At 38.9% G+C, this 15,150-nt stretch overlaps 1 protein-coding gene across 3 annotated transcripts in view; it reads left to right on the top strand.

Moving 5' to 3' along the window:
- plxna3 (plexin A3) overlaps window positions 1–15,150 on the top strand; it is a 144,127-nt gene that overhangs the window by 70,101 nt on the left and 58,876 nt on the right. For all 3 annotated transcript variants that reach the window (XR_010928774.1, XM_067593451.1, XM_067593452.1), the window contains exons 7-8: window positions 10,181–10,321; window positions 13,973–14,073. Coding sequence is in view for 2 of the 3 variants with exons in the window: in XM_067593451.1 (XP_067449552.1) it covers window positions 10,181–10,321; window positions 13,973–14,073 (242 nt within the window). In the remaining variant the exon portion in view is untranslated. The remainder of the gene's footprint in view (window positions 1–10,180; window positions 10,322–13,972; window positions 14,074–15,150) is intronic.

The raw sequence follows: 15,150 nt of genomic DNA, 5'->3' as shown, positions 1-15,150 counted from the left end.
GGCTTGTGGGAGTCAAATCAGGACATTCCTGCTGTGATAACAGTAGAAATATTTACATCACATCATGTTTCCTTTTTTATATAAAATTAGACCAAATCTCACAGAAATACCTTCTTGTGAACAGAGATTTAAATGTCCTCTGAACAGACTGAGCACAAAGACGTGAGGAGACGCTTGATGTCTCAACATGTCCGAACAGCTCTGACACACTTACAAGACTCCGAACCACTGATTTGGAAAAGACGAGACTGTGAAAGTACCTGAGCTGTCAGGTGTGATCGCACAGACAGCATCACTGTGTGAGGTTGCACAGACAGCACGGAGGGTCAAAGGTCAACCAGGACGTATTTATGCACTGCAGCAGACAGCAGGAATTATTAAAATGTCAACAACTTGGAAGGATAGACGCAACTGTAAAAGCCAAGGTGTAAAAAAACACTTTTAGTGTAGATTTGTGTAATATGATCAATAAATTAATAGTAAGACAGACAGACTGTGTGTGTGTGTGTGTGTGTGTGTATGTGTGTGTGTGTGTCCTGCAGCTTTCACCTCGTCCATCTCTTCTGTCACTTTTCATTAATGTGTGTGTGCCTGAAGGGTTAAAACCATCAGTAGGTGGTCTCACTATTGTCTGGTGTGTGTGTGTGTGTGTGTGTGTGTGTTGGGGGATGGGAAGGAACTAATAAGCTTAACGGCACCCCCCCACCACCCCCCATTTCACCCTTCACTGCCCTTCCTCCTCCTCCTCTTCCTCCCTCAGGGTCTGATGGCTGACTGAACAATGTTTAGTGTCTGTCTGAAGGAGCTAAATGGATAGGATTGCCCTCCATCTCACACACACACACACACACACACACACACACACACTCTTCTTTGTCAGAAAAAGGAGGCAACATACTGATTTTTTTTCCCAGTTTATGTTTAATATTCACCACTTTCATTCATATGTGATATTGACATTGTTGTCATGACAACAGAGGTACAAAGATAAGTGGATGATAACAGCTGGATTGTGTGATCTGTCCCGTCCATCCAAACACACTGCTGACCTGTTGGTGGCACTCATGAACCTCATGTTTGTTGTTTTCTGTCTTTCACTGATCTCACACACGATTAAGGAAAGATGAAAGTGTTTTCCAGCAATCTTGTTATTCTGAGGAATAATGAGGATGTTGTGACTTTTTAGCAGATTTCTAATGAAGTTCTGACTTTGAATTTGTTAGAAAAGAGAAAATGCTCAGTACGGAAGACTTATGACGGTTAAATCAGCAGATTTCCAATGAAAACTCTGCATTTAATTTTTCAATAAAAAATAAAACAAGCCTTAAAAGAGTTACATGAGTGTTTTTAAAAAGTTGTCTTTCCAGTTAAGTTTCTGGATTTTTGTGATATAGAAAATAAGCTACAAACAGAACAGATGTGTGAGAATTAAAGCTGCAGATTTTAAGTGGAAGATCTGACTTGGTGTCATTTTCTTTCTTTCTTTTCCAAAAACAAAGAAGACAAACAGAAAGACTTGTGAATGTTACATCTTTAGATGTCCAAATTAGGTTTGGCATTTGTTTTTTTATTAATAAAGAAAGATATATAACAGTGTTTCCAGTTGAAGCTCAGGATGAGTGTTGTTGTTTTCTTTCTTTTTTTTCTTTCTTTTTTTTTGATAGAGAAAATAAGTTCCAACAGAGCAAAGACCTGAGAGAATTAAAGAAGCAAATTTCCAGTGGAAGTTCTGAATTTGAATTTTTCACAAATAAAGAAAACAAGGTCTGTACAGAAGACATAATGAGATGCACACATTTAGTTCAGTAAGATCATTTCCAGTCTTAACCACATTCCAACCGCATATAAATTGTGTATAAATAAAAGAAATTTGTCCAGGTTCAAATTTCCTTCCTGAGATATTATCTGGGGAGGTTTTTTGGATCCATCATACAGCTGAAAGACTTCATGGCTTTCATGCAGCAGAATGAAGAACTCTTTTATCGAGACGCTTCAGGATCAAAGAGAAACTTAAGCAAAACATCATTTTCAAATTTGTTCACATTAGTGAGAACACAGTCAGAGAGGAGCTGCAGGAGAGAAGCAGCAGCAGCTGGAAGGAAACCTGAGCGTAGCATGCTAACAGACAGGCCTGTGTGTGTGTGTGTGTGTGTGTGTGTGTGTGTGTGTTGCAGTGAAAGTGCAGGCTGGTGTAAAGTTTCAGGCTGCTGTAATGTGTTTGTGAATGAAAGAGGGAGACAGACAGATTGAATGAGAGCTGAATGACTTAACAGACATTAATGTGTCTGACTGAGCAACACTTCCTTCAGAAAAACCCTCAGTTCAAGATCTTCAGTTTGACTGTGGAAATAAAATATTTCACTCGAAAGCAGCAAAATATTTTAGACTCTGAAGCGGCCACAAGTTACTAAATCAAAAAAATCCACAGTCCACATACTTTTGGCCACTACAGGGATGATATTTTAGACCAGCGGTTTCTAACCTGTGGTTCAGACCCCCACGAGGTTGTGAGCTACATCTGTGGGGTCACAAAATATAAATATATAAATTTAAATATAAATTTGTTTAATCTTTTTAGACTTTCCTCTGATTACTGGATCATTTTTTCAGCAGCTTCACATCTGAATCATGCACGTTGTTTAGACTCAAATCCAGCTCTTTCATAAACAAAGGAGACAGAAAGTAAGTGTCATGAAGAAAGACTCATGACTGTTAAATCAGCAGATTTCCAATGAAAGCTTCTGCATTAGGTTTTTTTTTTTAACACTGGACACAGTAAAACTACTATTTTTCTTTTTAGTAAACAAAGCAGAAACATGTATATAAGAAACAGAAGAGTTTTAAAAAACATAATTTGTGGATGTTCTGCATTAGGTTTTTTTGATGAACAAAGAAGGCAAAGAACATTGGAGTCATGTAGAAGAAAGACTGTTAAATCAGCAGATTTCCAGTGAAAGTTCTGCATTTGGTTTTAGGTGTTTTAATAAACAAAGAAGAAAAAAAACATACAAAACACAAGAGTTTAAAAAAAGATGCTTTATAAAGTAAGTTCTGAATAATGTTTTGTGTGTGTTCCTTTTTTGATAAACAAAGAAAAAAAATGTGTAAAGGTTAAATCCCTGCAGCCGGGTGCCAACATCTGCTGTTACATTAATGTAGCTGCACCACAATCACATGTTCCACTGTCACATATGCAGCTCTGTCCACATACTTCTGGCCATGTAGGGTGTTTTGAATAGGAGAGAGTGTGTGTGTCATTATGTGTGTTTCAGTCTCTTAATACTCAGTGACAGTTAGTGGAGCTGCAGTTAACAGAATAATAATAGTGCTTAGCAGCTGCGTGTGTGTTTGTGTGTGTGTGTGTGCAAGAAAAACGAATCAGATCAGTTACCACAGTCATTAGTCATATAGCTGGTATGGCTGTTTGTGCAGTTTTAAGGCTGATAATAGCCATTTTGAACGCGCGCACACACACACATGCACACATACACGTACACACACACACACACTGTCAGTATTATCTGTAATAGAGTTGGTTTATCTCAGATAAACTTGCAGCTTTACTCCTCTCTCTCTCACTCACTGTTGGACTGGACCACACATTTAATAGTTATTGTAGGCACACACACACACACACACACACACACACACACACACACACATACATATGCACAAACACACACACAGTAATACTCTGAGGTATTGCATTACAGTGGAATTTCAGGCAGCTGGCTGCAGGGCTGTGTGTGTGTGTGTGCGTGTGTGTGTGCGTGCGTGCGTGCAGTCATATCAGGTTTCCACCAATAGCTGACCAGCTGAGCAGAATAAACAGTGGAAATGAAAAAGCGTGATTGGTTTTCTGAACTGTATAAACTGCTGGAGGTCGTCAGTTTGTAAATGACTTTTTAAACAAACTGAAACTAACAAACGCTGAAACATCAAGCTGTGTGGACGACAGATTTGTGAGTTAAAGGACCAGTGTGTTGGATTTAATGGCAGTAACTCTCCCACCACCCTTCCAAGCGTGTAGGAGAACCTACAGTGGTCATGAAACTCACAAAAAACATTGAAGTTCCTCTCTAGATCCAGTGTTTGGTTTGTCTGTTCTGGGTTACTGTAGAATCATGGCGGGCTCCATGGAAGAGGACCCGGTCCCTCTATAGATATAAAGGCTCATTCTAAGGTAACAAAAACACAATGATTCTTATTTTCAGGTGATTATACACTAAAACATACTTATGAATATTATATTTCTTCCAAGTCTGTTCTGCTAGATGCCACTAAATTTTACACACTGCACCTTTAGCACAGCAGATTTTCAGTGGGAGTTTTGACTTGGACTGTTTTAGAAAAGAGAAAAATTGGATAATGCTTTATTTGACAATTTTAATTCATCAATTTTATACTAATTTCCCAGAAATTTTCTGAGTAATTTGCAGGTATTTAACAGTTAATTTTTAGGATGTTTTACAGAGCGAATGCTGGTATTTGGTACAAATTATATAATTTTCTTATATTTTAATTATATGAAATTGTTAAGTTGGTTTAGTTCACACTCATTACATTTGGGTTCATACATAGATGTTAATTAGGAAAAAATCTTGATAAATTAGACTCTTGACAATTTAATTGACAGAAAATACTTTCAGTGTGTAGTTTTGTGTGTCAAACGATATATTAGCATGTTAAAGGTTTTTTTCAATGTAATTTCCTAAAAGCAGCAACGGTGCAATTATGTTAATTCTCAGCACATTTCTTTGAAAGGGTTTTGGGAAATGTGCTCATTATAGAGTTTTTAAGAAACAACCTAACGTGCTAAAATGTAGTTTGACACACAAAACTACACACTGAAAACTGATTTCTTTGCGTCAGTTAAAGAGTTAAGAGGCTGATGTATTAAAACATTTAATACAATACAAATTTAAAAAATATTTAAATAAATGTCTGCAAATTACTCACGAAATTAGTGAATTAATGAAAATGAAAGGACCTGTAAATTAAAATGTTAACAAAAATCTCTGCACACAAAAAAACATGTATGAGAAATAAGCCAGTTGATTCTGGAGGGAACTTATACACTCAGATGATCAATAAAACCTTAACCTGACACTGACAGAATGAATTGAATCAAACGATCGATGGATGATCAGAGGCTGCCAGGTCTGATCTTTGACTCGGTTACTGCAGTTCAACGGGAACCTGATCACACTGATCAGCCGATCGATCCGCTGCATGATGTGTGATCAGAAAGAAAGCAGTAGCAGCACACGGATCAATAAACTCAGATCAGAGTTTAGTGATCAAGACAGAAGAGGGAGGACGAGATTTCTAACATTCCAAGAAACTTTTGTTTTTCTCATGAAATTCTGCACTGTTGTTTTTCCCAGAACTTTGATGCAGATATTTACAGATTTTCCGATATTAAATTAACATATTTAAGTTGTAGAAGATCAATAGACATTGACAAGTTGTATCAGACAGCAGAGTTTTTTGGAAGTGAGCATCCAGCTTCAGGTTTTCTCATCTCATCCTGGATGTGAAACATGTAATTTGCTCCAAAAATACTGATGCAGATGTTTGTTTGAGTGTTAAAACAGCAGTTTTCCGATGGAAGTTCTGACTTGGACTCGTTGTGTAATTCCTGCTGTTCATACCGACCATTAGAAGAAGCTTCAGCATCCAAATGAGTCAAATCAAGTAGATATCTTTCAACGTTACAGTCTTTTTAGTGCCAAAGTCCCTCTTTTTGTTACTATTCTTCGACCGCAGCTCAACAGGGAAACACTGTCCGAGGAAACACAAACTTTAGATTAACTGTAAAACCAGCAGCTTGTTTTTGGCAGAAACTGAAGTGATGACGTTTGTTCAGATCTGATCACAGCTGGACGACTTCACTCAGTGCTTCTGAAGAAACAGGTGGAGAGTTGTGGTCACATGATCCTGTCAGTTAATGAAATGCAAAGGTTTGATCTGACAGAGAGTGTGTGTCTGTCAGCACACACACACACACAACCCCCCTCTTCTCCCTCTGACATGTGACCTTTAACCTTTCACCCTGAGACAGACAATCTGTCTGCTGTCTGTTGTATTGTCAGGCTGTGTGTGTGTGTGTGTGTGTGTGTGTGTGTGTGTGTGTGTGTGTGTGTGTGGGGTTCAGAACAAAGCAGGTGTTGACGGTTTCAGTCCCAGCCGGGAGTCATAGGTCAGAGGTCACTTCCTCTTTCACTTTGTCACTCCATTCTTCTTCTTCTTCTTCTTTTCCTTCTTCTTCTACTTCTGTTTGTATTTTTTGTTCCTCTCTTCTTCTGTGGTTTCCTCTGATTGTGCATCATGAATGCAGCTTTCAGTTATCAATAATCTCTTTGTTAACACTCAGTTTGACACTGACTGAATGTTGTAGGAAAAAAAACTGATCTGTAAACATTTTTTACACACTATGGACGAGCTGCACACTTTGATGGAAAAAACTCTATTTTTTCTCACAAAACCAGGCCTGTTATGAACATGTTAGCTGTTCTTTATCTTAAAGCCCACAGTTATCTCAGCTGAGCTCCTGATGTTTTAGCCCAAAAAACTACAGATTGCTGATCGCTGCGGACGTAAATGTAAAAGTCTTGATTTCAACTGAGATATGAAGAGTTGTTGCTCAAGCTGAATTTGCTAAAACACTTAACTCTTTTGTAAAAATGTGTCAAATTTTATTTTCTGGGGTTTATTTTTGTCAACAAGTAAGAACGAACCAAAATCGCCAATCTCGGCACTGTGAAATCCACTTTAGATGCAGCTAGGCTAACAGCTAGGCTAACAGCTAGGCTAACAGCGAGGCTAACAGCTAGGCTTAAACTTGTCATATTTTAAGGGTTTGGTGTTTTGGAAAGTTCAGCTTGAACAATTCTTCAAATGTCAACCAGTCTTAACTTTTACATTTACATCAGTGACTGTCTGTAGCTTTAGATAAAGAACGACTAACTTATTCATAACAGGTTTTTTGTCATAAAAAAGACTATTTTTAATTAAACTGCAGCTCAATCTGGATTGTTCTGTAAATAAAACAGTTAGTGCATAAAGTCCTGGTTTCCTCTGGGACTTATCTGGACCTACAGCCTGATATTTAGGACCTTTCTCGGATGGTTAGCATTAGAAACAATTGCGCTTTGATATGATGTGATATTTGTGGTGTTTAGCGTAGCTTAGCACAATGACTGGGAGCAGAGGGAAACTGTTAGCGTAGCTGTATCTAAAGTGTTTGATTTCAAAGCTGCAACAGTCACAAGACTCCAGTTTCAAATAAATCTGGCAGTTTTGTTTCTTTACGTCTTTAAAAGATGAAACTGGACACATTTTTATAAACTGGTTTGATGTTTATGGAAAATTCAGCTCGTGTGGCATCAAAAAATGTTTAAACTTACTTAGAAATGATGCGGATTACAACTTTAAATGCATTTTTACAGCACAGATTTCTGTCAGAAACGTGTGTGTTGCGTTTGCTGTCTGCTGCATTGTCCTACTTTAACGTCTCCTCCCTCGCTCTGCTGCCGAGCGTGTGTGTGTGTGTGTGTGTGTGTGTGTGTGTGTGTGTGTGCGTGTGTGTGTGTGTCTCTTTCCGTGAAACAGGATTGTGTAACTGTGGGTTGTGTTGTGAGTCAGACCTGCTGCCTCATCACTGTGTGTGTGTGTGTGTGTGTGTGTGTGTGTGTGTGTGTGTGTGTGTGTGTGTGTGTGTGTGTGTGTGTGTGTGTGTGAGAGAGAGAGAGAGAGAGTGCTCGTCAGCTCTAATTAAGCCCGGCTGCTTAACGAGCAGACAGCTAATTAACACACTGCAAGAACTCAGAGAACTACACACACACACACACACACACACACACTCCTCCTTCATCCCTCGCTCGGCTCTCTTCATCTTTCTTTGTTTCTTCTCATCCTTCCTTCCTTTTTCCTTCCTTCTTTCCTTCCTCTCAACTTTCTTCTCTCCTACTGTGCATCCTTCCTTCTCTGCTTTCCTTTCTTGTCTCCTCTCCTTCTCTCCTCTCTCCTTTTTCCTTTATTCCTTTCCCTATTTCCTTCCTTCCTTCCTTCTTTCCTAATCTCTAAGTTCTTTCATCTGTCATCCATCCTTCCTTCTTTCCTTCTTCTCTGCTCTTTTCATCATCTCTCAACTTGTGTTTCTTTCCTCCATATCTCTCCTCTTCTCCTCTACCCTCTCCCTCTCACTTCTTTCTTTCTTTCTCAATTTCTGTCCTTCCTTCCTTTCCTTACCTCTAACTGCTTCCCTTTTTCCTTCTCTCCTTTCCTCTCTTGTATTCATCTCCTTTTCTTCTGTCCTTTCCTTTGTTTCCTTCCTCCCATTTGTCCTCCATGTTCTCTGTTTCCCTCCTTCCTCTCTTCTTTTCCTACTTTCTTTCTATTTTGCCTTCCTCATTTGTTTCCTTCCTTCCTTCCTTCCTTCCTTTCCTTTCCCTTAACTGCTTTCTTTTTTCCCACCTTGCATCCTTCCTTTCTTCCTTCTCTCCTTTCTTCTTCATCCTTGTTTCCTTCCTTGATGTTCTCTGTCTCCTCCTCTCTTTCCTCCTTTTCTCTGTTCTACCTTCTTTCTTTCTTTCCTGTATTATTATTTTGTGATTCCCTCTCTCGTATTTCCTCATCTCCTCTCCTTCTCTCCTTCCTCCTCCTTTCATCTTTGTTTCCTTCCTCCCTCCCCCCCTCACCCCCCCTCTTCCTTTCCTCCTCCTCTTCCTCTGTGGTGTTTTTCTGGGTCAGACACAGGGAGGCGGGAGGTTTGGGGAGATTTGGGGAATCTTATTTTAGTCGCTCCACATTTTCAAACAGCCTGCTCTTCTTCTTCTCATCATCAGCCCTCTGCTGCGTTTTAGATCACACAGTCGCAGCTACACATCATCATCATCATCATCACCATCATCACCAACACTATCACCATCACCATCATCATCATCATCATCATCATCATCTTGATAAAAGTTAATCCTGTTACTCGGTCTCATGTTTATAAAACGGTGTCTGTTTTTATGCTAATCAAAAACGGTCCGACACTTTTGGGTCAGAGTGACACATCTCAACGTTCTCCGCAGATTTTTTTTATTAAATCTTTGTATATTTGTGACCTCCAGAGGACGAACTGATCATTTTAAATCCATTATTCCATCAGGTCACACGTCACCATGAAGCTGAACTCTGATTTCAGCTTTTTAAGACGTGTTTCTTGACAGAATCGTCTTTTGAGCAGCGTCACACTTCCTGGTTTCTGATTTCTGTTCATCAGGTGGAACAAAGATTAGTTTCAGTACTTTGTGACTCGCTCTGTCGTGAATCTGCAGATGTTTCCTGTGTTTTGCTTCCTAACGGTTCGTAGTTTTTATCATTTCTTGGCTGTTTGACTGAAGGCACCGTGTTCATGTTGTGTATTAATTATAAGACTCAAGCTGTGTGTTCACGTCCAGTTTAATTCTGTCTCTCAGGTTTGATTTTGTTTATTTGTTTTTGATTAGTTGTTTATTCTTTAGTTTTTAGATTTTTTTTTACTTTTAATTAACAGAAATTTTAAAAATTTGCATTTTAATCTTTTTGTGACATGGAGAGTTATTGTCTTTTTTTTCTGTGTCACCTGATTTCTCTGATGCATGTAAATAATAATAATAAACATCTTTATAGCATCTTTAATACAAAAAATGCAGCTTGGAGTATTTAAACAGACAATTTAAACAACAGTTGAAATATTAAAATACATTTGAAAAGAGGAAGGAAGAAAATAAATCTGAATATTAGCTTAACAGTTGAAACAACTGGGAGAAATCAGTGTTTAAACAGTTTAAATATCCATGTGGTCTAAATAGAAGAGGCACTTTCCTTCCTGTTGCTAATTTGTCTCTTTGACTTATTGTGTTTGTGTTTTTATCTGTGAGCTAACGACTTTCTTAGATGAAACTAACGAGCTAAACATCCTGAACAGCTGTCAGTGTTGGTTAAATGTTAAATGTTTGAAGCAGAGACGACGCTTCTGTCTTTTTCCTGGTTTCTGAGTGTTAGCAGTGTGTTAGCATTCCCTGTTGTGTTTAATGGGACTTTTAGCATCGAGCTAACCGGTCGTGTCATGTTAGCATCTCTCTCTTATTTTAAAGTGTTGTATCAGCATCAAGCTCACGTCTCGTTATCTCTGTGTGTGTTTCAGATCCGTGTGGATGGGATCCCTCCGCCGGCCCAGAATGCTTTGCTGTACGAGACGGTGACGGTGGTGGAAGGGAAGCCGATCCTGAGAGACATGGTGTTCAGTCCGGACCACCAGTATATCTACCTGCTGAGTGACAGACAGGTACGCGCACACACACACACACACACGCACACACGCACACACACACACACACACACACACACACACACACACACTTACACACACACTGTCTTAATTATTTGATAAAGAAAAGCTTTATAAAAGAAAAACTTAAAAGACTTAAATCAGCAGATTTCCAATGGAAGTTCTGACATGGATTTATTTTAAAAGAAAGATTTAAAGGAATTAAATTAGCAAATTTTTAATGGACGTTCTGACAGATTTTTTAATAATGTATATAAAAATCTATAAAAGGTGGCACTGCAGTAATATACTGTAACTGCAGTGTGTGTGTGTGTGTGTGTGTGTGTGTGTGTGTGTGTGTGTGTGTGTGTATGAATTCTGTTGTCTTAACATCTGCAGACAGGAAGTTGTGAATGTGAATATTGCTCAGCTGGCGCCACAACGCACTCAGTGTTTCTATATGTATGTGTGTGTGTGTGTGTGTGTGTGTGTGTGTGTGTGTGTCCCATGTTAAAACTCTTATTGTACCGTTGAGAGGAAGCAGAGCTGAGTTCAACAACTGTTAGTTCCTGTGCAGCTGATGACACACACACACACACACACACACACACACACACACACACACACACACACACACACACAGATATTTAGACGTTTTTAATCGGAGACATTCTGATCAGTATTTTGGGTGTGATGTCATTAAACAGCTGGGATGTGTCACTTCCTGCCGGACTCATACATACATTGTGTGACTGTGAGTCATGTTGAAGCTCTGAGCAGCTTTTCAGCCTCTTTTTAGCTCCTCGTTTTGGTTTCTGCGTCACATTTCCTGTCTGGTTCAGTCTCAGTTGTTGTTTGCTGATAAAGGAGTTGGAGGAGACCAAAGCAGAGCTAAAAGAGAGAGAACATTCACTCTTTCTACGTCTGATTTAAGGCAATACTGGTTTGCCCGAATACAAATACGTTATTCAGCAAAGCACAAATAGTCGGATTTTTACGAAACTATTTGTTTTCAGGAAGGAAAAAATCCATGTCAAACACCAGCGTGCAGGTCGGTTACATCACTATCTCAGTGTCTCTCCTCTGCTCCGCTGTGACGTCTATCAGCAGGTCTCAACGAGGGGAGTCACATCCACCTGCTACATGACGCACATTTTTATTACACATAATTTGGACATCACTAAAATAGGTAGAGGTCTGTCTGCAGTGAGGTGATGAGTAAAGTTTTATCTCAGTAATCAGCGCAGTCGTTTATGATCTGGAGACTCCAGTTAGAGACGCGGTGTGAAGACCTCCTTCATAAGGTAGTTTATTCATGAACACTTATTGTAACACTTTAATAGGATTTTTAAGCCTCTTTTCACTTTTATTCGAATACAAATACAAATCATTTTGCTGCCTCAACAAATACAGATACAAATATTGCACATCCCTACTATACAGTATCTGGGAATAATGATCTATTTCTACTTTAAATGCTGATTATGTTATGTAGGAATAATAACTTTTAATTTTGTTTGTATCAAAGAATATTGGACATTGTTACTGAATCAGGAGGAATATCTTCAGTCACATCTCTACGTACATATGAGCTCGTCAGTATTGTGTTAAGACTTCAAGTAACAGACAAATTAAACCGATTTATGTGTCAAATAGTGAATATTAGCTGGTTATCAGCGTCCACATCCTTCATAACTTTATAAGCAGCTGTCTGATGGACTGACGGGTCACAGAGTGTCGGTTTGGTTTCACCGCAACGTTTTACATAAGAAGACGATGTTCAGTTGTTTATAATCAGTATCATCAGTTTCACATGTAAAACATCACTAATTTCCCGTCTGTTTTAAAATGAGTCAGGAAGCCGAACTTTACTTTTTATTTCTGGATTTGTCTCATATACACATTTACAGCAAAACTATACAACAGAAATGTGAAACAATCTGATTGTGGAGCCGTCTGATCAAAATGTCAGAGGACAGAACAAATAAAGTATTTACGAGGAGTAAATGATGTAGTTCTCCAGTTAGAGGAGGTGGATGTGCTGTATATCTGTAGGAATAACCTGTGCTGTCATGTTAACTTTATTAAAAACAAGCTTCTATTGAAATCTGAAGAAAAATAGGTTTGAACATGTTCTGTTAAAGCCAAAATTAAGAACATATATACATATCAAACAGACGTAACATCTGGTTTATCTAGAAGCTAAAGATCTTTGGTTGCACCGTTGAGAGCTGCTTCTTCTTCTGGCCGATGAGATCAGTCGATTCAAAAATGTCCCGGAGGAAAATAGATGGTGTGAGAACTGTGATTTGGATGATTTAAGAGAGCTGCTGTTTCATGAAATTGTTCGACTAAACCCTGAAACATTCTGGTGTTCAGATGAGATGTTTAATTTTGACGTATTTAAGTTTGCTAATTTTATCTCAACAGCCTGGAAAAGAAGGCGAGATAGATTGTTTCAGTTAATATATGACTGTAATTCAGAATATCTGAACTATTTAATGATGATCTGTAGATCTGAAGTCCTGACTTGTTGTAATTCATGCAGGCTGGACGTACAGTTGTATCCATGACACAATAATACACATTTCATTCATTTATTCACTAGTTCTTCATGTTTGTATTTAGAGAGAGAAGTTCAGTGTCTGTGATCAGCTGATTTCATCATATAGTTGTTCTCATTGACATATTTTGTTGTCAGACATCAGAAATAGTGAGAAATATGATGATAAACTCTACCTGTTAACCAGCAGTCAGTAACAAGCTGCTGCTGCTAGTAACATGTTTAATTTAGCATCACAGCATCGTCTGACACATGAACAACAATCTCAGGTTATGTGAGTGTTATTTGCTGTGTTGACATTTAAAATGAGTGATCGATGCAACAGAAGGTTTTATTAAACCAGCTCAGACTCAGCAGGTAAACGGTGGTTTGATTCTCACCTGTCCGTACGTCTGCTGAAGGGTTTCTCTCAGCAGATGATTCGTGTGACTCTGCACATTTTCTAATCGGAGCATCAGCGCAGAATAAAGAGTGTTAGAATGAAATCTGCCGCGTCAGCTGGTTTCTAAATGAAGAACAGAACAAGTGTTGAGTCTGACGGAGAGGAGGAGCGTCAGGGTTTAAAGAAAAACCTGATAATGAGGTCAGAGAGGAGACAGGACTCCCTGTGTGTGTGTGTGTGTGTGTGTGTGTGTGTGTGTGTGTGTGTGTGTGTGTGAGAGACAATGTATGTATTCATGTGTGAACATTTGAATGAGACGGAGTCAGACAGTGCGTCTGCTGTGTCTCACAGTGTTTACTGTCTCCTTACTGCAATGACTTGTGGGTAAATCATACCTCACACACACACACACACACACACACACACACACACACACACACACACACTGAGGCCTCAGGCTTGTTGCTGTCAGCAGGAAACCACCAAACCGCACAGATAACAATGTGGGAAAGATTCACTGAAGTCTTGTTTTGTGACCAAAAATCAATATCAAGTTAATTTAACAAAATTAACCTCAATAATAATAAATAAATGATCAATTAAAGGTTTAGAAATATAGATTTATAATTCATTTCCTTATTTATTTAATCTCATATCTCTCCGTCACTGTATCTGTTTATAAAATGATGAAGTGATTGAATAATGTCGTGTGTGTGTTTTGCAGGTGAGCAGACTTCCAGTGGAGAGCTGTGAGCAGTACAGCAGCTGTTCAGACTGTCTGGGATCAGGAGACCCTCACTGCGGCTGGTGTGTCCTCTTCAACAAGTAAGAAACTTCTTCTTCTTCTTTTCATCCCGTCAGTCTGAGTTCAATATCTGCTGAAGGTCTCATGAATCAGACTAAAGCTCTAAATACAGAGATTAAAACTGTCTGACTGACTCCAGAAATTAAGAAATAACTGATTTATCATTTATGAAACAGACTTAGATGAAACAATAATACATTTCTTTATTGCAATTATAAATAATTTACTTTTATTCAGTGTTAAAATGTCAAATCAAAATGTCACAATAATCCTCCGTCCAGCAGACAGAAACGTTTAGTCGACTCAAACTAAATTTGGTTTTATTCCTTTAACTGTTTGCGCCCGACAGACGCGACATCACAGCTGTAAAAATCTGCAGAACCTCCCTTTACAAAGACGTGTGTGTTTGTCTGTGATGCGTTCAGGGTCAGCGTCTTTGCAACCAGAGAAAAGAGGCTGAACTGAGGAGCTGCAGAAAGGACCAGTAGAAGATAAATAAGGAGAGATATTCCAGTAGAGCCCCAGAATATAAATATAGAGGCTGGAAATGTGCAGAATATGTGTCCCCCCTTTAAGTGTCCACATACTTTTGGCCACGTAGTGCAGCAGAGAAGAAGAGCTGAAGGCAAAACGGCTCCGAAAAATAGAAATAAAACAGTGTGTGTGTGTGTGTGTCCCACGAGGCGTCATTAATGTTTCTATAAATGCTTCACACACTCTGTTGGCTTTAACTCCGAGTTGTCGGGACTCTTTGATGTTCAGCGTCCAGGCAGGTGGAGGCTCTTCCTCTCCGAGCTCCGAGCTCCGAGCTCCGTCCTCCGTCGGTGCCGCGACAGAAAAAAAACATATAAACGAACATAAACTCCTCATATGATCTCAGATCGAGTTCGTTTGTTATCTTCAGTCGTCTTTTAAACAATAAAACATTTATTTTTGTAGAGAAATGTGTGGATTTCTTTCCTGTAATATATCTCCTACATACACAAACTGATGGATTAAGATTAAATTTCACCTCCTTCATCTGTTTTCCTGCTTTCACATCTGAACACACAGACAGAGAATCTCAGTATCACAGCAGACTTTTAATGGCGTCAAGT

The sequence above is a fragment of the Thunnus thynnus genome, chromosome 6, assembly GCF_963924715.1.
Source record: "Thunnus thynnus chromosome 6, fThuThy2.1, whole genome shotgun sequence".
Taxonomy (NCBI): domain Eukaryota; kingdom Metazoa; phylum Chordata; class Actinopteri; order Scombriformes; family Scombridae; genus Thunnus; species Thunnus thynnus.
Note: the sequence above shows the minus strand (reverse complement) of the source record. Positions and strands in the feature narration are given on the sequence as shown.